The sequence below is a fragment of the Paramisgurnus dabryanus genome, chromosome 3 (genome assembly GCF_030506205.2).
Source record: "Paramisgurnus dabryanus chromosome 3, PD_genome_1.1, whole genome shotgun sequence".
Classification (NCBI taxonomy): domain Eukaryota; kingdom Metazoa; phylum Chordata; class Actinopteri; order Cypriniformes; family Cobitidae; genus Paramisgurnus; species Paramisgurnus dabryanus.
Window position 1 is genome coordinate 19,994,454 of NC_133339.1, and position 21,720 is coordinate 20,016,173.

A 21,720-nucleotide genomic window follows, 5' to 3' on the forward strand; every position below is an offset into this window, starting at 1 on the left:
AACTAAAGATTTCTGCATTACAAATGTCTCATTTTGACCTGTGCATGATGCTCACAGCGATCCGCGAATATCATCTCTAACATGCTAATTAATTAATCAGTTATTGGGGTATTTTTGACGTGGCGTCATAAGATTTTTTTTTAAATGAGCACTCCCACATGTTTTCATTAGCACTACAAGCATTTAAGGCCGGTTCTGAATTATTTTGCCTAATAAAGTTTATCTGACGAATTTACGTTTACTCGGGGCTAACTTAACGAAACTACAATGTGCGCAATGACCAAAGCTTAAATAGTACACATGCAAATGATCTTTTCTTAAAAGTGGCACCTTCAGCCATTCGAACACAAAGTTAATTTTTAAGGACCATCTGTGCATGGGATGGATAATATTTAACTTTTTTCTGAATAAAGACACTGACTGAGGAAGAGTCAGGGTCTTTGGGTCAACCAAGGCCTATGCCCCTAGGGTCCTCAAAACTGCCAACCTCACCAATCTGACAAATGAGCAGAGAACATTCAACTCCATCCTGTTAGAGGCAGTTGAAACTGATTTTAACTTAGAGTAATAGCAACCAGGTCTGCCCCTGTTTGTGTGGCATGTGGAAATTTAAGCTTTGTAAAGTTATTTAACTCTCTAAACTTTTGTAGCATATTGACAGATTTATGCAATAATTATAACAACATTATAGTACACTGCTCTACTACTAGGAAATAATAATAATAATAATAATAAATTTTATACATTTACGTATTTGTAGCTTTATGACCTAGTTGACAGACTGCATTGTACTTTAAATTGCTCTTTCCTTCTGGTCATCTCTCTGGACTGTCAGTGATTTATGATAAAATCAATTAAATTATAGCCACTTGGAGTTTTGTGGGTTTATTCCGACCTGCACGCCTGTTCACAGAAACCGCTGGTTTACAGATTGTCTTTTTTCTGCATAAAGACAACTACAAAAGCAATACTTTGGATCGACGGAGAGGGTGTTTTTTGTGCTTGCAGAACATTTAACATTTGGTGCTTGTGCGCAATGTTTTTTGCAAGACAACTTAGTTTTTACCTGTTTGATCTTTTGTTCCAAGTTGCTTTAAGTGATTAGAGACAGAAAGTTCCCTCATCCCAAGTAAACTAATGATAAATTCCACCGGTAATTACCATAAACTAAACTTTTTAAAACGTGGAAGAAAATGTCTTAATTATCTGTCTCTTAATAATCCATTCATGATTTTACACGTCAATGCTACAAATGCAAACAAAAGTATGCCTGACAAATTTCGACATGTTTGCATGGTAAATCTCCATATTAGTGATCTAGTGAATTCCAAAATTTCAACCTGATGTGTTAGATAAGGCAAACGTCTATTGTTTATTTTATATTGTTTTCTATGAATAGTCCACATTTGAACGCTCAGGGAGTGCAGAATCTCAGAAGAGACATAATGTTTTTAAATAATCCACCTTCAAGCAACATTAAAATTATTAGCTGCTCATCTGTTACCTTAGACAGCTTGGGGCTTCCACTCAAAAAAAAATTCCCAGGTAAACTAAAATGTGTTCAATGTGGTGACATTTTACATTTTATTCACAATTAAATAAACTTGACGATAATACCCCACACAAACTAAGTAAAATATATTTTTACATGACCCCAAAATTACCTAAGGTAACAACTGCATGTTTCCACCTCCTACACTGCAGTGCACGCTACAGAAACACTGGTCGTTTCACACACAGCAAAATTAAAAAATAACAACAAGCCGTAGTGGGTACATTTTGGATACCTGTGGCGCAGATAGAGGTAAAAACAAAAAAACAGAGGTCGAAATTAAGAGCTGTTAAAGCAAGCATTCCCCTCATTAGGTCATAAATCTCCTGCGTCTCACTATTTTCACCTAACTTTCAAGATTCATTATTAGGCCTCTTACGCTTGGTCTCGGAAGTTTTCTCGGAAGCTGATTTTTTTTAGTTATAACGTCGGCTTAAATTTTTTTAGAAGAAATTCCGAGCAATGGAAACTTCTAATGAATCAGCAAAATTTTGACAATTTGAAGGAAAGTGTCTCCGATTGTTTGGACACAAAAAAAGTTTTAGAACTCGGGCACACCCAGAGATGACTCTAGGTCACACAACGGATAATTAATGACTTGTCTGCAGAAGAGCACAAGGAAGAGTCCAGGCATGCGGCATCAGTTGAAGCTTGCAAACCTTACCTGACATCCAGCATTCCTCCCCGTCTCTTCGCCGAAGATGAGTTCTTGTTTTTGGAAATAACTAAAACCTCGGAAAAGATTGACTGCCTCGAAAGGATTGTTTTATATGTGTAAATATACATATATAGCGATTTAATGCGAGAAGGCACCGTGTATAGCTTCCTTTTCGTTTTGCAAGTCTACCTACAACAATGAAATCTGGCAACTTTGTGGATTAGAATGTTTACAGGCGCGTTCGGAAGTGCAAATGCTCCACTCAGGCGTCCAAAACCATACTCCGGAGCTCAACGTTTTTCTTCAGCCGAAACCCGGGCATTAAATCTTGACGTATTAAAAAGCCGCAGACACAATCAGGCGAAAGATTTCCCTTTTACTCTCAGGCTTCCTTTCCGTCTTTCGCTGCTTGCGCGGAGCAGGGTGGATTGACACGGTGAACTGGTGAACCAGTGGACTGACAGGACACACTGGGTGGAGAAGCCAACGGGGTTCGTTTGTCCAATAGGGAACTGCACGGTTACGGGGCCAACACACGGGCCATATGGTTATTGCAACCTGCAGGCTTCTGCAAGGGCGAACACGGTCAACCTCATTCCGATAATTGTTGTTCTTCCTGTCTACATCCAACACGTTTATTATGTCCTTTTTTCATGTAAAAAGTAAATCTGTAGAAATTGCGTTATATCGAGTTTTAAGCTAGCTCAATCTTTCCAAAGGCAGGTTTGGATACATTCGGTAGCGGTTTTGTTTCGCTAGCTTTACACTAATTCCTGTTGCCTGCATAGCCTTATATTGCAAACCTGCAAGTTAAGCCACTGCACTTGGCTTTGGTTCTTAAAGGCTTTTGTGAGCTGGGTTGTACACTGCCCACGCAGAGATAGCAGAAAACAACACGCGCGCACATGGAAGTTCAATTATAACCATTTAAAAGTGTGATGATCTTATCCATGCTATTCTTAGCCACTGCATAAAAAGGCAGACGTTGGCTTGAACATTTCCGGCTGAATTCTCTTATCGCGCTCCCCCATGCACCTCAAATGGATGAAAATCCGCCGCGTCGCCTCTGGATAGCGTTTCACCGGTCATTTTTCATGTGCTTTCAATCGTTGCTCAGTGTGGACCGTTATGAATTAGCGAGAGGTTTGATATTGATTTATTTCCAAATGGGTAATTATTCCTGCATTACGAGACAGGGGAAACACCTCACCTAAGCTAACATAAAATAAATCGTTCGAACAATTGCTGCTACTGTCCTAATAAAATGGCGAACCCAATAGCTTGAAAATAAAACTACATTTTGGGACCAAAACATTTGATCTAGCCAACGCAGAGAAACGATGCAGATTTAAACAGTTTTATAAACACCTTACATGATTTACTGGTGGTTGATTATTTTCTAGCATGGCCTTGTTATATGAAAATGTCTACGGTATATAGATTATGGAATGTCCATTATTTCATATACTATTTTGCTGCACGTGCTCCTATCTGATCAACAGCAAACGGTAGGGTTTACACGAATCTTATATAAAACAAACGCAAATTCTCTAATTTAACATTAGGATTTCACGTTTTGTTAATTTACTGAAGTTTATGCATTTCGCCTATGTTTATCGTGTCTAGTACGGTTTGCTCTAAATGAGCCAAATTTCCAGAAGGTTTGAGAATTCAATAGCGAAAAAGTGCCTTGGCGCATGCATTGCTCCATCTTAGTGTATACATTTGGAAGCAATAAAAGAACAATATGGCCGACATCTAACCCAAGGGCTGGGGGCTAGTGTTGAACTATTGGAATATTGTCTGAAAATCCAGGAAAAAGTCCACCAATCATAAACACCCCCGCAACAAAGGCCAATCATATACGTACAATTATATAAACACATAATTAATTGATGCGCCCCTGTATTTATAAGGATGAGTTTGTTTTGTCGTGGGATTTATGTGTTATTACCTTATTTGTAGTGCTGAAAGGCGCTTGTATTTTTTTTTACCCTTTATAGTTTTACTCCATGGATTCCTCAAGGGTGTTTTAAAGCTAAGGACACTTGCTTGCATTAATTATAATTTAAATGGTTGGCTGGTTTAAATGTATTAATGTAATACGTCTATTAACAGGATATGTATTTGATTACATAAATATTATTTATTCGTTATCCATGAGAACTTTGTGGTAGTCCTAGCTATTAATGAGCATAACCAAAATGTTTTCTTCTTTTGGCTGGAAGGAGACTTTTAATGTCTATTCAAACTGACTGGCATTTGAATCATTTATTCAACCTCAACTGTCACTGAACACATGAAATCAGATATGAGATACGCGCCTGGCAAGTCCCTGCACGAAAAATGTCCCATTTCTTCGCCCCCTGCGCATCCTCCAAAATGAGCTCGGATATTGTTTTTGACACGGCGCCCGGCAACAAGGAGCGCTGCTGGAATTATACATTTTGAAAGTGTTCGCCCATGCGGGTGTGCCCATTAATATTTGATAGGAGGCAATGAGTTATTCTAATTTTGCTACACAAAGGTTTATACTATCCAGGTAGAAAAAGGCGAATACAAAACAGTGGCAATTGTGACACTGAAACCACCTCTTAACGATCCAGTGCATTATTATTATTATTATTAATTTTATTATTATTATTATTATACAAAATTATATAATTGCAATATAACTTTTATTTTACAATAAGAATAAACAATGCAATGATTTATATATTATATTTTAGTTCTAATATTTGTGTAAATAAAATAATAAACAAAATTCTTTGTTTGTGGTTTTCTTCAGCAGCGCATGTGCACTGGTCAGTTATTATCATATCTAAGAAACAACATTAACACGTCATAAACAAGATTTACTACAGGTAAAGCCGTTCACTTGACAAGCCTCCCCCTCGTGCGCAAACGGGTGGGGGGAATCCAGTTCAAATATCATACCAGCCAATGAGGCAGATTCCTCTGCTATTTTTTGCACACTTTTGAAATCACCTATAATTTATAAAGCAATTGAAACAATGAAAAGTGGTCATTGAAAGTCACATGTAGTTAACAAAACCGGAAAGTCTGGTTTTAACCATAAACTTATATTGTCTGTTTTATGTATTTTGCACATTACAAAGAATGTTTGAATAAAGAAACAATCATCTTTGTCTGAGAGGCTAGTATTTGACCCTAGTTCTGCTTAAGGACAATCAAACCTTATCGATGGTATATTTAAGAATAAGAATAAATGATGTAGCTGCCCTTTCATCCTCAGTAAGTACTTCAATTAAGTTTTTTATACCATGAATAAAAACAGCTGCAGTCCAGGTATATGACCCCTAGCTATGATTTTCCTGGCGGGTGCGAACACTTATGAGATTTACAAGTCTACGAGGCGTTCCCGTTTTGCCAAATTTAAACAAATCTCCCCTTAATTGGTAATTGCATATTCAGTACCTCAAGACCTGCAGCTACTTAGCCTTCATATTAGTCGCTGAACCGTTGTCGTAAATCGTTCGAGATAATCAACTTGGGGGGCTTAAGGATGAGGGGAGAGGGCAAAAGCGAGGGGTTCACCGGCCGTTTTAGAATAAAAAAGCCGGCGAGTTAAACGTTAATCCAGTGAGTTTGTTCCTCATTCCCGCGTATCGTCGCTCGCCCATCATTTTCTAAGAGAAATGATTTATCGCACAGACGGTCATAAACAACACAACTCCCTCACAAATACACAAAGGCAGCCCCGTTGCCACTGACACACATATCACTATAAATCAAGCGAAGTAGCTAGCTGAAAAGACGGTGGAGAGAGTGAGAGAGAGAGAGGGACATGCAAAGGAAGGGAGAAAGATGGGTTATGATGGACGAAGAGGAAGGAAGAGTAGCACGCTGCTTTTCAAAATATATATAAGTATGCATTCATATGAATGGAGTATAGTGTAGAGAAATTGCATGGCGCATCACTCCTGATGGCAGCTGAATTCAAACGATGGAATGGGCTTGTGAGACACACATACATGATGACAAGGGATGGCGAGAATGAGTATTTCTGGACGATATTTACCACAACACCACAAAACAGCAAATAAATGCAAGGACTCGGGCAAGCCAGGAACGGTGGCGGCGATAAAAGTGGCGTTCCCGTTTCCTCTATACTCACAAGATTCACACGGTGAGATGCTCCCTCGTCCAAATTTGTTTTATTGCAGCCTCCGCGAGGGTCTCTGCCTGCGCTTTTTTTCGCTCCGCTATAGGACTTGTTTTTAAAAGGACAGTTGAATTTCACGTCAGACACTAGGAGACCATGTCTGCGATATTCCTGACGAATACATATCTATTCTGCAACCACTGCATTAATTATTTAATGAATCACGTGACCAGGAGGGGGATGGGGGCACCACGGCTTGCACGCTCCCGGGATTACTATGACCCAACACTCCACAGCTACACACATGCAGTTCTGTCTTTTATGTTTAAATTTATATAGAGTAAGTTAAAATGCACACATTTATAAAACTTTCTCATGGAACACCAGTAGGATAAACATGGTAAATGGTGAGATGTGATACACAACATAATCATAATGGGCAGACCAGAAAGTGATAGAAATTGTTCTCTGTCTTTATAACATTGAGTGTTTTTATTGTGTGATCTGTGTTTTGGAATTATTTTAATTGTGCTATTAAAAACGATGTATTAAAACTTGTGAAAATCTTGTAAGTTCATATTGAATACATTTTCTTTTTGCATTCGAAATTGAATATAGTTTTTTCACTGTGGAAGAAATTTTAAGTCAAACTTTTGTCTTGCATGTTAAATCCTGATGTCTTAGTTCAATGTCATCCGATTTCATTGTAAAAATATTTTAAATATGCATTAGAATAATGATAAATAAGAGAGACTCGTTATCCTTTCTCTCTCTCTCTCTCTGAAGAAATACTTGCGATAACAAGCACTCTGATGAATGACTGCTGGCATTACAACTGATATCATATAACCAATTTTCATCACTGATTTTTTGCGAACATATTACAACTACAACCACGCGCTTGTCATAATTGTATATAAATTAAGTCGGTTTATACATTTTCGATGCAGTGAGCATCTCCGCAATTTTGTAGATTTTTAAATGGTTGGTCAAATGTTTTACATTTGTTTTTTATTATTATTATTATTTATATTTTTTGGCTGAGGCGGTGGGTGTGCAGTGCAAATTAAAGGCAGATAGCAAGCGATTTTAAAAGGGAACATCTCGTGTGGAGATCCTGCCGTGAGCCCTAACCAACAATGGTAAAGATTGCATTCTGTATGGCGCTGAGGCAAAACGGAAACAATAGACCTGGGACCGAGTCAAAAGAAAAAAGCAGTACTGAGAGTTTGAAGGTCAAACAATAGCCTTACTTGCTGTGTGCCCAGAAGATGTCTAGCAAAGAGTCTGTACCACCTTTTTCTAGTTAACAGCAGTCTAAATAGCTCGAAGGAACGAATAAAATGCACATTTGTAGTTTAGCCAGAAACACTGTATAAAATTTTGTTTTTAGCCAATTTAGTTAGAGTATTGGTCAAAGAAAGCAAATACAATAACAGCTTTCAATTATGCATTTTTTTTGCAAAGCCTGCGATTTAAATTATGCATTTTTCTTGCATGCAATTTAACGCGCTGGAATAAACGTATATAATATTCAACAAACGGCAACAAAACTTCTTCTCTCCATCAAGATTGAAGTGTTCATGTGACTCTGTTATAGCTGCTTTGTATGCTACTGAAAGAAAATTGTCCTGATTTATGACTGGATAACGATTGCACATATGCAAGTATTTTTAAATGCTATAAATATGAAATATGGTTTATTCGGTATATAAGGCAATATTAAAAGCATATTAATAGCAAATTGTATTTTGTTATTGTTATTATTAGGATCAAAAAGTGGAAAAACAAAACGGACTAGAAAAAACACTGTAATTAAATGCATAAAAAAATTAATAATAAAACTAATAACGTCCCACACACATTTTGTGAGATTATAGTTTGATTATTTATTTTTAAATACATTTTAAATTAATGTATAATAAAATATTTTTTAAAGTTAAAATATAAAATATTTTTTAATATTTTAAGTGTGTAATATATACACATTTGTTGTACATTTTAGATGGTGTACTATTTATAAATCATGCATCAAAGTCAGCTTGACAAAAATATTAACAATATTATATTTATTTGTAGTATTTGTAGTAGTATATTATTATTGTTTTATAATTTAATTTGTATTGGTAGTATTAGTAATATAAAAAATGTTTTCGAAACAGTCAATGAATATAACAGATCTTGAAAGGCGCCTAAGTAAACAGCACGTTTGGCTAAAGGCTAGGTTTATACAGAGCGGCGGAGATTGATTTACGGCGCGCAGTATACCCTCCTTTATTGGGGACTGTAAATCTGTCAAAAGCTGAAGAACGCACAGTGCCTTTTGGAGAATAAAAAATATTTTTTTAAAAGTAAAACATCAATGGAGAGCTGCTTGTAAAGGTGAACATGTGCATTTTCCAGGCGTCAAGTTCGTTTTGAAAAAGCTGCCGTATGGAAAAAAAGACTAATTAAGATTAAGACAATTATGTACCGTATAACTGTAAAAAAATGTATTTTATAAACAATTTTATTATTAATAAATTAATTATGTTATATAGTCTATTATGCTCGTATTATATTTATTTTGTGTTCTCAGCAAACGCCATTATTAGCATAGTATAAAATGTGACAGTAATCGCTGCAGCCTGCATGTGCGATGCTAGTTTTCCATTGAAATGAGAAGTCACGTTTTCAGAAGACAAGAGTAGAAAATAAAGAACCAGAATATTCCTCTTTAGTGAGCTCACTCATTACTCTTCGCTATCTCAGGATATAATGGAATCTGTATCGCAGCAACCATTCAGTTAGTTAAATATTAATATCAAACGAAGAGGGCCCAGTTGGAGAGATACGGAGAGTTAAATATAAATGCACACGTTATTCTGCATTTTTTTAAACAAAAAAATAAACATATTTGCCAAATAGTTGTAGTAAACCATGTGCATAGAGCTTAGTAATATTAGAGTAACAATGATATAATCTTAGATTAGTAATGAAGTAGAAAATGAAGGGGAGGCGTTTTGCTGGCACTGTTAACAATTGTAATAGTACTTTGCCTTGATATGTGTGTCTTTAAAACACACACTCACACAAGAGCTCTCAGGCCAGGCCCACAATGCTGGCGCGCGCGGGCCATATATCTCTGTGACTATGCGGTGCTGACCTGCGCTCCGTGGCTTTTCACAATAATAATTCAGCAATGCGCGAGGGCTATTTGTTTCGCAATTAGCGGCGTGAGCTAAAACAGGCACCACACCATCACATCAGCGTTACAAGGCCAAGCGACTAAGCTTTCCAACAAACCTTAAAGGGTTTAGAGGAGGGAGTGTATAGAACTAGAACAAGGAGGGGGGCATATGATACAATGCGAGGCGTTGTCACACAAAATAGCCGTCATATTTCTGTAGCGGAAGGCACTTTTGGCCTCCCTAACAGAGCTAAAGCTACTGGAATACGTATAAAGGAAATCGTAAGGTAAACGCGTGTGTATTCTGCAAGTCTTAACACGTGCGATGACTTGGTCTTTCTCAAGTGCTTCAGACCAATAGAAGGGAGAGCTGTTTAAGAATGGGTCTTTGCAAGGCCATGACTGCTGTTGTTTTAAGGGCCCCGATGGTTTACTAGACTGTCTGAGGAAAAAAGATAGCATGGTGCCCTCGGGTTACAGTGCCCCGGCCGCGCTGTTATGACAAACTCGCCCTAGGGCTTTGTTGACCATGTAACACGTAGCGCAGTCCTGTCCGCGGCGGGTCAAGGGTTTCAGGAGGGTCAGTCTGAACCTTCGCAACAGACCTAATCGGTCAGAAAAACGTGTCCTCTGGTTGAACCCACTCCTGTCATTCTGCCTGCCTGCTCCTGGAATCGATTTTTTTCTGCCATCCCTCAACTTCCCTCAGTATTGGCTTCTATACTTTTATCGTTTTTTCTCTCTTGCCACGCTTCATGCCACACAGGTCCACAGAGAGAGGCGAACACAAGCGTAAACCAGAACCACTGGCCTTTATCCCAATACGCACAAGAGATTGATTTACAGGGGTTAAATGGCGGTGAGCCTATATCAGAGCATTCGTGCTCATCTAAGCACACAACATGAAATTGAAACAATTTGCTACAAGTCGTTTGTTTTAGGCAAACACTTGCTCTTGAGACATTCTCGTCGTATTTTTTATATCTGACCAACAGAGCATCAAATAATTTATTCTCAAAAATGATTTGCACCTGTGCCTCTCTCATGCCCTTACATATTGCATAAACGTTTTGGATGAGAAGCACACACAGTGATTTGCGAAAAAATAAAGGGAAATTAACAACACTCATTAGGACAAAGTAAAACAAGCACCATGTTGTATTTGCAGCTGAGTGGGAAAAGAGAAATGTCCTGCACGTTACATATCCAAATATTGCTTACATGTAGTGTATATATGGCTCGTGCAACTCATGCATATTCAGTGTTGATCCAAGACACACACACACATGCGCGTTCACGCGCGTAAGAACTGACAACAGACGTTGATACACATCTAGTATATTTTCCCTCCTCCACACCACTTCAGCGCCATTTATATATAACTCATCAAACGTACAGAGTTGCTACTCTTGTAACATGTTACCGCTTAAACTGTGTACACATCAAGAAGCGATCACAAACACACAACAGCCGGTTTCCAAAAGCCAGCCTTCTGTTAAAGCAGCCATAAAACTCATCCTGTGGCACACCACGACAAATGTGCCTCTGCTATCCAACTGCGAGAACAAGGCCATAAACCAATAAAACTCAAAGCAATGAAAGTGATCCAAATGAAGCAAAAGTACTGTACCTTAAACGCCGCCATCACTCGTCCTGCTAACATTCTCACTTGTGTTAACATTTCAAGAGGATTCTCCTTCATGGGACATCCCTCGCCAAAAAAAAAAAAAAAAGTTTTCTTGTGGCATGACTTGGTGAATAGAAGATGGTAGCAGAAGGAGGGGGGAACGTCTTCAAGGGCCCTTCAAGATCTCACTCCCCTCCTAGCAGAAGGTCCGAGCAGTTGTGCTGCCGAATGACAATAGGAGAAAGACTTGTTTAAAGAGAAGCGGTGATTAATGATTTTTCTGTATAATTCTCACATTTTTCTTAAGGTCCATGTCTGCAAATAATGGCGGTGAACTTTTGAGGCCCTCAAAAGAAATCTGTTCACTCCCATTCAAACCACTGGGGCACAAAGCTCTTTTTCTTAGAAATAAGTAATACAATAATAGAATTCCAAGGTGCATACAGATGCCACACGCAAATTCGCCTATTATAGTTCTAGAGTGGCTTTCAATGGGAGATAAATGCTTAAAACGTGTAACCGTTTGAACATAACATTTATACTTAAGTTTAAGATTTAAAGCACAGATACATACAACGGATACCAAATGGGTATGTTTACACAAAGTTTATTTAGTGTCAAATTTATGCAGCTGCTAGTTTTACAGTTAGTAGTGGCCCAGATTGCGGATGAACTTGTGCATTTTAATCCTGATATAATTTCACTGTCTTGCAGTTTTGACTTTTGAACTGTTTGGCAGTATAGCATTTCATAAATAACAGGAGAGACCAGACAAATGACTTGAGCGGGCTGTGTGGTAAAAAGGCCCCTCTGATATCAACTAGCAAGTAATAGAAAATCTTCTTGGTGCCACGGAATGTATCAGACCAATTTAAGGCCATACTTTTGTGTAAAGTTCAACGCCAGCAAACGGAATGTTATTTTCTCCGGCTCTATATTTTCAATACCTGCTCTGAGAAAAGAAAATGAAAATTAATACAAGGCTGCGCCTTCCAAAAGAAGCCATTTGTCTTCTTGATTATCTATTTGGTTGTCAGGGTTTGAGCTATGGCACCGACCCGCTCCTTTGTAATATAAAAAACACACAGCTTGCGCTGGCAAACACTCGCGAAACTGTTGTGCAAGAATTACACTCATTAAAGCATTAAAAGCCCACGAGCCGAAAAACTATTTAACTTGTGTTTTTTCTAACAAGGATCCATATTTTAGGTGCATCCACAGCGTCGGTGAGCAGCGTGTTTGTGCACCGTTAAATTAAGGGAGAGGAGAGACAGAAAGCAAGGGTTTTGTGATTTAGAATAAGATTACAAGGCGTAATGTACCAGGATTACTCGCAGCACAGCGACATAAATCACCAGACAGATATGCAGTGATTTTTAAGACAGGCAAGTTCTACGATTCTAACGAAAATGCGCAATGGCAAGCCAAATTTAATTAAATTGCGCTTTACACAATGTATACCACAATATAGGAAATGTGCATTTTAAAAGCATGTTTGATTTTAAAATCCACAAGAAGACATGACACAAAGAAAGATTATACTTTAATGCCATTTATTAAATTTCTAGAGCTATGTACATGTAACAAAAGTAAACAGTGAAAGGTTTAAGCAAAAAGGCGACAACGTACAAACATTTAAGAGGGCAGATTTTACAATTCATCAGTGAAAAAAACTGATCTTTGGAATGTAAAAAAAAAAATGTAAACTTACTCAGCATAGCACAGGAGAGACCATAAAAGAATAAGAAAAACAGAAAAAGAAAGCGAAATATGGTATGTGTGCATGTCTATTTACCATAACACAAAAGGAGGTGATAGTAACATAATAAAAATAAACAAAAATATAGTGTATGCATTCATGCAATATACGCACCTTTTCTCTATACAACTTTAGCCATATTTAAATTACATTTCAACTTACAAACAAATGCTGTTTACTTATTGCAGATATTTGCTATTAAGTCAAATGAATTTAAATTTATTACTTCATAAAACTAGACAAACAAAATACAATTGAGGTAATTTAAATAGTACTTAGCAGTGCTCTCATTATATGCTTTGCGTTGTACCGATTTTGGTTATGCATTTCAAGCCGTCCAGCTTCATTCAGCTTTTATATTATATTTAATCTGAATAACGACCAAGTCGTTTGCTGCACTAAAATTGAAATGCGGTAAATAGGCAGACAGTGGCGAGTGAAACGAGTCCCTGTATTTTTAATGAGCGACAAATGGACCACACACACAATAGCTCTTAGTCCCATATGCACTGCATTCGAAATGCAAATAGTAAACGCAAGATAATGTAATGGATACAAAATACAAAACTTCATATCAGTTGAAAAACATTCGGCTAGTTATGTTTAATCCAGGGGAATAAGGGGACTTAGAAAAGGCTTCTTGACAAAACAGAGCTACTCATTTATTAAGCACAACGCTGGACGTCGAGGTAATGGGCAGGCCTACGGTTCATCCTTTGTACCACAGAGTAAACATGACAAATGGGGCCGAGTTTGGCGTGATTAAAGATGAACCGCGGATCCATCTTCTCCAAAACTATCTGCCGCCTTCTGTTTTTATTAGAAGGGTCGAGTGAGCAGGAGAGGTGTACGGGATAAAATGGGAACCAGACTGGGAGGGCAACCCTTCTACAGTAGCATTTGAGTTCGAGTCTTCACCCAGTTTAGTATTTAAAAGATGGACATTTTCTTGCACCTTTTTTCCCACAACTTCTTCGTATTTCATCCCTGTAATTAAAGAGAGTGCAGGGGAGAGTAGGGAAACATAACGCGGCGAAATCCACGCTCTACACTCCAGAAACTGAGATTTCATAATTGTGCATATTTTGGGCCACAAAGCAAGGCTATAGACTAGGCGGGGGTCCGCTAGCTCGGTTCTGATTGCTGCCCAGTGTCGGGCCGCTGCTTGCATTAGTGCTGGTAGAGTTGCTTCTTATTTTGGTGTTGGGAAGCTTATGGTCCTTCTTCCACTTCATTCTCCGGTTCTGAAACCAAATCTTAATCTGCCGTTCGGATAGGCATAGTGTATGGGCAATCTCCACTCTCCGTCTGCGGGTGAGATAGCGATTATAATGGAACTCTTTCTCCAACTCCAGGACTTGCTGTCGCGTGTAGGCTGTGCGTGAGCGCTTGGGTTCACCCCCTGAATAGTTCGGGCTCACTGTTGAGATACAGAGAGCGACACATTACAAAATGTATAGCACCCGCACACACTCAATGCCACACGCACACATATACATAAGTACGCCAATTCATGAACACTCACACGCAGACGCACAGATCACAAAGCAAGCTATCTACCTAAGCGTTCAGTGATTCAATTATGCAAAACTGTTAATTTCGAACAAATAAAAAATGTGGTAAATTTTCTAAATATGTAGGATATGATTGTATGAGCAGGGATTTTTTTTATAAGACGAAAACGAAACATCGATGATAAATCATGTCCACTTTAGAATTAATAACAACTTCACATTTAATATTAACATGGCGAAGTAACAACATAAACTCTATTTGGGCAGCAAATGGTATCTGGTGACTTTGCAAACGCCGCGTTTGCCCCCTTTCTCCATGGCAGCTGTACGAGTACATGCTCTAATTATTGCAGAATAATAGCGTGGGTTCATAAAAGAGTCCGACTGTTTGTATTATCATTAATGTTATATTATCGTCCTCATAAATATGAATATTTTAGCTGCCATAAACTTTTTCACTAACAATAGTGATGTGGCAGTGGAAAGTAGACATTAATCCATCCAGCCACTTAAAATCAAATTACTGAAACATAAAACGTAACTTATGGATTACACGAGGACTCATAAACCCTTCGCGGGAGAAATTAGCACGAGAAAGTTGCATAGATGCCGAAAGAGCTTAAAGAAGAAGTGTAGTAAAAATTTATGGAGGATGTAATTATATTGCCCTGCAAACAGACGATCATAAATCTTTACCAAGGGCAACTTCATAAAGGGAGCAGTAGATTTACCGCCGGACATTAGAATTTCTAAAGTAGGTGAGCTGTCTGCGCACAGATATACAATAGTATTAGAAGTTTAGCTGAACTTACCGATGTTTACATGGACTTTTTTCATCCAGGGGTATACCACGGGATCTTTTCTTGAGATGGCCGAAGAAGTGTTTTGGCTAGTGGGAGTCTGACCGCACGCAGGCGGAGGGCTTGGAGTTACCGAGTCGCAATGATGGCTTGGTTCGGGGAGAGGGGTCGAGAGTGCGGCTGTGGGTAAAACGTGACCTCGCGGTGAAATTACAGCAGCGGGCTGTCCCGGACCCTGGCACGATGAGTAGGGTGGGTCGACGCAGCCCGACCGCTGGTGGTAGATCGACTCATGCTGGAACGAGGGGTCTTGCCTCTGGGCGCTGTAGTAGTCCGGAGAGTGACTTGGTAGGTAGTCGCTCTGGGAGTATTCCTCGCATGGTGGAAATTTTGGGTCCACATAGTTGGAGTTGATCAAATAGGAACTCATGGCCATTAATTTCTTTGAATTGCACACAAAATATACTAAAATTTATATGTATCCCTTTAGTCGTTTTCCTGTTTCGTAGAACCCTCCTACTTTCTGTCAAGTGAACAAAGTTAAGAGCCCATGTGACATCGTCAGCCAATGAGAGTCCCCGCGAGTCTTCGTGATTCCCGGATAAGGAAATGGGATTAGGCAGTTTGGACCGCGCTCATCAAATCACAATTCAGAACAGTCCAATATTCCATACTTTCTCATACATTGGTATGCGCTTGATAACATGGTGAGAGAATCAAAACAATAACAAACGAAAGCAGACATGAAGAAAAAGCATGCTGGAATCTACCAAATGTAAGCAAGCACACGGAAAGTCACGCCCCCAGTTCCCTTCAGTTTATCAGCAGATCGAGAACATGACTGCCCTTCCACTGTTCAGATTTGGTTAACTCCTAAATTTTGGCTAGTGTTCATGAAAAGCGGTACCAGGGGAAAGTGATGCAAGGAGCTCGCCTCGGCCAAGCTCTTAAATGCATTCGCTAATATCGGTGAGAGAATGGTCGTGGCTTGAGCAGCGTGTCAGAGATGAATCTGGGCTTATTTAGGATCGATAGAAAATTCATCAACTAATTCAGGTTACAAAGCCCCCTAAATCACAAAGGAGAACTTCTGCATTTAAACGAAGTCTGCAGTCATCCCCGTCTAAACAGCGCGTTTATCCTGCACGCCAAATCTACACACCTTGAATAGTAATTTAAATGCACAATTGTCTTTTAACACCAACATAAATATTTGCAGCTTTTACTGAAAGTAGCATTTACTATTAATTACTAATAAATGCGTTTATTCGCGCAGTTCATTTTAAATTCGTTAGACGCTCACCTGTGCCTGACACCAGTAACATATGTATTTAACAAAAGCTATAAAAAAATCGTTCCTACTAGGATGCTGCAATGCTAAACATTCGAAACATTAATTATAATTAGAAACCAAACGCAACAATAAATTGACATCTTCTTTGCTGGTTGAAGTTGAAATGTAGCCTATATATCAACTACATACTCCCCTAGATACGAATTTGTGACTGTGCGTCTGTTTACACAAATCCGGATCTACAGGGTATATATAGATGACAGGTATCCTCTTGACAGGTATTGAGAGAGGTTGCTCACCTTGACAGCGCCTTCTCAGTGTCAAGTTGTTGCACCTGGAACAGTCTGTCTCCAAGAATATCAGCAATCTGTCTCGACACTTAATGAATCTTTCTTTATAAACTTTGCTAATGGTTTGTAGTAAACAACACACTTTTTCTTGTACATTTCCCCCCTAGATAGCAACTACACAAAACACAAATGAGAAAAGTTTATTTTTTCCCAGAGACAGAAACGACAGAATAATATGCTGAACTCCGCTTGCCGAGATGCACTATATGCTCAAATATTATTATTTTTTCGTTTCCGGTGAACAGACAATTACAAAAAAAAGATTAAAGAAAAGTAGAGTTATACTAAAAAACCAATAAAGCACCCATTTACATACTGGGACTGGTACAATTATATTTAATATTTCCTCGACTGTCATACATTTTATAATAAGTCCTCACGGTAGAATTCTAACACGCAAGGCGCATCCAGGCCAAAAAGTATATGCGAGCGAGACAGATCCCTACAAAGGTCAAAGAAAGCTGAAGCAACTGCTGAAATAAAACAACCGGGTTTTATGGCAGGTCAGCTCTGTTTGCTGCCGGCAAACACCAGTCAAACGGCGAATGAATCGCGAGGTGAGAGGGTATAAAGCAATAAAATATGCACACAGGAAAATACCAATAGTACTTTTAACCCCCTGACACCAAGCAAGCATTTTATGACTCTCTAAATAAGGTTTCTCACACCAAACACTCGGTCCATCATTTCACAAAACGTTCTGACATAAAGAACATCAAATTCTTTCTGCTGAGTTTCTCTTTGTCTTAGGAAGACATCGAAATTGTATTTTCTTTTTAAGATGTGCAGGCAAGGTAAGGTTTTCTTTATTAAGTAAACAATAGTGTGGTGACGGGAGAGTAAAATATACAACATAATAAAATACTGGATTAACGGATTGTTTTTTCGATACTAGTTAATTTGCTTGCCATGTGAAGTCTTATTTAGTTAATTTTAGCACAGACAATCATTTCAGCACAGTCAATATGCCACGCTAAAAATAAAGAAAATGAAAGAAGCGGTTTTATAAATATGTCTAACACCAACAATATTTGTAATTAAAATGTTTTAAAATATCTATAAAAAAATATCATTTTAAAGCTACAATTTGAACAAGAAAATTTATTTAGGTTACGTCTAGAAAAAAAACGTTGAAATGTCTTGAAATTCCTATAGCGTTGTATTGCCAAAAAAAAAAATGATATTGAACATGCCTCATTACACAATAGATACTGACAAACACAAAACAACTGCTAAAACACAAAGGAAAATATACCTTAGACGTTTAATTTGAAACTGTTAATTTTAAAACGTTACTTTCAACAAACATCAAACCATATAAATATGTTTTATTATTAGCCTATCATTGTCGCTTTGTAAATTATACATTTCATTCTAAATATTAATATGAAAGAAATCTTTAACTACAACTTATTTCGTTTAATTAATAGTTTAACAATTTACTTTTACTCATTTACTTCAAACACACTATAGCTGGATTTGAACAATTTATCGCAACGAAGGACAAAGAAATATGTAACCCAGCAGCCTTTGTCTATTCCCAAATCTTATTTGAGTCTTTGTTCTGTGTAAATGCTCAGTGCTAATGTTCGCTTTACAATTGCTAAAATAAAACTAAAATTGCGTTCATTCCAAAGAAATTCAATATAAAAAGCTAGACTATCGAAATATTTCTTAACGGAACAAAAAATGTTACATTCATTGATAAATTGCATATGTGTATCATATCAAAGAAATCTGTAGCACCCCTAGCGTTTGGCAGTCAAAGCTCAAGCATTATTTTTAAACGGGCCTATTTGCCATTTTCAGCATTTTTTCGTTGGCTGTTTTTTCGTCGTACTTCGTTAAATTTAATTGCTTTTCTGTCATATTTGTGGTAAGCTGCTGTGAATAAAATAAGCGTCCAGCTGAACATATACAAACGGCGAACAATTTAATTTAACTTTAGTGACTTAAATTTTCATTTTATATTTTAGCAATGCAAAGTAGAAAGGGAGAAAGTTCAGCCTTGGTGTCCACTATAACCCTTTCACCCCCTGAAGTCCCCGACCTCGCCTTCACCCCCGTGAGCCATCTTCTTGTAAAAACCATAGGGACCTCGAGCCATCTGCCTCATTATGGGGTTAATGTGTACACCGACAGGCATTCAAAGCCGCGGCTCAGAGACTATAGCCAAGGTAAATATTCACCATATAAAACCCACACACGCAACAGTGCAACTCCGTGGGGCTCGAATTCAAAGTCATAACTCCGTTATGAAAGGAGGGGGGACCCGTACTCTCTCCACAGAGTAAGCGAGCACGTGGTCCGCCCAGGCAAAGCACCTGCCGAAAAGAGCGCGGCTATATGTAAATGAAGCGCTCAATTCTTTACTTACTTTTCGACTCTGAGCGTCGCATCTCGCCTCTCGGTGTTCTCCCATACATATCTCCTCTCTCTTGCCGTACGCAGTCTTTGCACCGGATTGTTGCTACTCCAAAAGCTTTCTTTCCGTTTCAACCGTTCTGCGACCGTCTAAACCCCCCTCCCTTTTCCCTTCTCTCTTCTCCAAAGCCACAGGTTTAGCCCGTGACCTCGCCGTGATACCTTTGTGTGCTAAACTCCCTCTCATTTCCGTGAGTCCCTCGAGCTTCTCTTCAAAAGCATCCAGCGATAACAGACAAGCGGACATTTAAACAATCCAAGGCAATCTTCGACAAACCAATGAGCTCAAATTAAAAGAGGAAAAGCAACAATAGGACAAAAAGCCGGACTACTAGCTTCAGCAGGAGCCATCGTGCAGTTTTTTCCGTATCGACGGCATTACTTGCTGGTAACAAAAAGGGGCTTTCCCCACACAACGCTGCCTTCTCTGTCCTAAAACAACTTAAAATAAAATGCACGTAAGCTTCACGCCGTTGTGAGCTCTACAATACCATTGGGCGCTATAAGGCATTTTGTTGTGGACTCTCAAGTTTTCATATTAATCTCGCACTTTGGCAGTCTTTGTTAAACAGCGAGGCGTGTCACGAGTCCCAGTACATTTTAATATTTGTTAGACGCGCTGACCTCCGGTTCACCCCTTCTCTGGGTCTCTCCCACTCGCAAGTTCTATAGTAATGCATGCAGTTTGCTCGCTCATATTGAATTGTGCCCAGGTCATTACTTTGAAGAAAAATGGTTCGAGAAAGGGGGTCGTTCAAAAAGCCTTTGCAAACCCACAAATCATTTCAACCATAGAACAATTCTTTATTTCCCTAGTTGTATTCAGAACACTAAAGGAGAGATGCGTGAATCTCAACAGTCCAGTCAAAAGACATACAGCCGTATATTTATGCAATTTTAAAAATGTTAATATTAAGTTTGTTATGTTATGTTTGTTTATGATTTTATCAAAGAAATTAATGATACAATAGCTGATCGCAATGCGGTTTTAAATGTGCAAAACCTTAATGTTAATCTACATTTTAGGGTAACAACGAATACAACAACAAAATTAAAATGCCAAAAAATTATTTTATAAACATAATGGTTTTTAAAAACATGAAAATAACACAACAAATTATTTGCGATCCATTAATTACTGTTTACCCACTGCGCCAAAATAAAAAATGTAAATACTATTAATTCGTTATTAAAACCGTAGTATAGATAAATATAAAGGTAAATAAATACAAAATAAAAACACTAAATGCGCCCTGTGAAACGCCATGTGAGACCCTTAAAAAAATTAAAATTCAGGGCACAACACTGCCCAGCAACGGCCCATGTTTGGATGGAATGGAAATTAATTCAGTGAACTCTAGCTGAACTCCAAAGGGGACGAGTTTTCTAATATAATTATTCACCACTTACGCACTTAGTTTTTCAAAATACGTATCATTCAGCATCATTCGAACGCAACCCCATTAGTCCAAATGTTCAAACCAACAAATTAATATTCATGACCAATTATCAATTATCTAAATTCTCTGCACTTGCATTCACCGCTAACATATTACAAACACGCATTTTAATCCTAAATCAACATTTAATTCATCACACAAACATGAACAATAAATACATTCTCAAATCATCATCTTAGTCTGTTTGTTTGTCGAATGTAAAATTTATATTATAACATATATAATTTTGTCGTTTTAGGCTATTTTTGATACTTTGACCATTATACTGTTATTTTTATCATGTTGCGTTTTTATGTTGCACAGCGTGGACTGATGTGATCGCACTGTTGTTTCTTTGAGAAAAAGGAAATGGGTGTCTTATGCAAATCAGTTTTGTTGATTGTGGGTAGGAACAACAACTTGTCTTCATTTTAAACATGTAAACACAATACCACAGGTGGTCTTCCGAATCGAACGTGGTCAGTATGATACTAAACAACAAGACAAAATAACTACGCTCTATAGCAAAATTAAAGTGCTTGTCTAATTTAGTTTTTAATTTTAGGAAAGGTTTATTGCCATATTTTATTTCTCTCTCAAGTGTACGTCTCTTCTTTCTTGTTCCATTTACACCTACAGTATGGCACCATATAAGAAAAAGTAGAAGGTAAAAAATATTAGCAAATCACGTTGAACAAAAAAAGAACAAAAAGAGTACTTTTAAGGTTTAAAAATGAAGAAAAAAGTAACATATTAAAATGGTTAATTATGTGGTTAAGATCGATTAGCATGCACGTCAGATGCCAGAAAACATTAGTAAAAATTTAAGTAGCAACATAAATGCAACTGTTAAAAATATACTACTAATAAAAATAATCTTTATATATTAGCCTATCTAAGTTCTGTGTGTGGTTTTCAAGTAATTGTCAACTTGTTCCAATCATTTAGGTACGAATTAGGATTTTAGTATGACATCACATTTTAAAGTAGGCTTTAATTGGCCCTAAA

At 37.9% G+C, this 21,720-nt stretch overlaps 2 protein-coding genes and 1 long non-coding RNA gene across 7 annotated transcripts in view; 1 reads left to right on the forward strand and 2 right to left on the reverse strand.

Moving 5' to 3' along the window:
* The window catches only part of LOC135733957 (uncharacterized), a 243,091-nt gene that overhangs the window by 207,625 nt on the left and 13,746 nt on the right, over nt 1–21,720 (forward strand). The gene's annotated exons all lie outside the window — the stretch shown is intronic.
* Nucleotides 1–21,720, reverse strand: part of hoxb3a (homeobox B3a) — a 50,555-nt gene that overhangs the window by 11,585 nt on the left and 17,250 nt on the right. The window contains exons 1-2 of one of the 5 annotated variants that reach the window (XM_065277816.2): nt 19,227–19,723; nt 11,136–11,353 (exon numbers count right to left, since the gene is read on the reverse strand). The exons of 1 other annotated variant lie outside the window; for it this stretch is intronic. The gene's annotated coding sequence lies outside the window, so the exon portion shown is untranslated. Of the gene's footprint in view, nt 1–2,216; nt 4,132–6,348; nt 6,874–11,135; nt 11,354–19,226; nt 19,724–21,720 lie in introns of those variants that run through there. 3 more of the 5 variants (XM_065277819.2, XM_065277821.2, XM_065277824.2) reach the window with 3 other exon arrangements.
* hoxb4a (homeobox B4a) lies at nt 12,659–16,799 on the reverse strand. Its single transcript, XM_065277828.2, has 2 exons — nt 15,218–16,799; nt 12,659–14,311 (listed from the first exon to the last, which is right to left on the reverse strand). Exons 1-2 carry the CDS (start codon nt 15,639–15,641, stop codon nt 13,995–13,997), a joined length of 741 nt encoding a protein of 246 aa, XP_065133900.1. The 5' UTR covers nt 15,642–16,799; the 3' UTR covers nt 12,659–13,994.

Coding starts and splice junctions, on each gene's coding strand:
- hoxb4a (XM_065277828.2), bottom strand. CDS start 15,641: ATGGCCATGAGTTCCTATTTGATCAACTCCAACTATGTGGACCCAAAA. Junction 14,312..15,217: donor AAAAGTCCATGTAAACATCG/GTAAGTTCAGCT, acceptor GTATCTCAACAG/TGAGCCCGAACTATTCAGGG.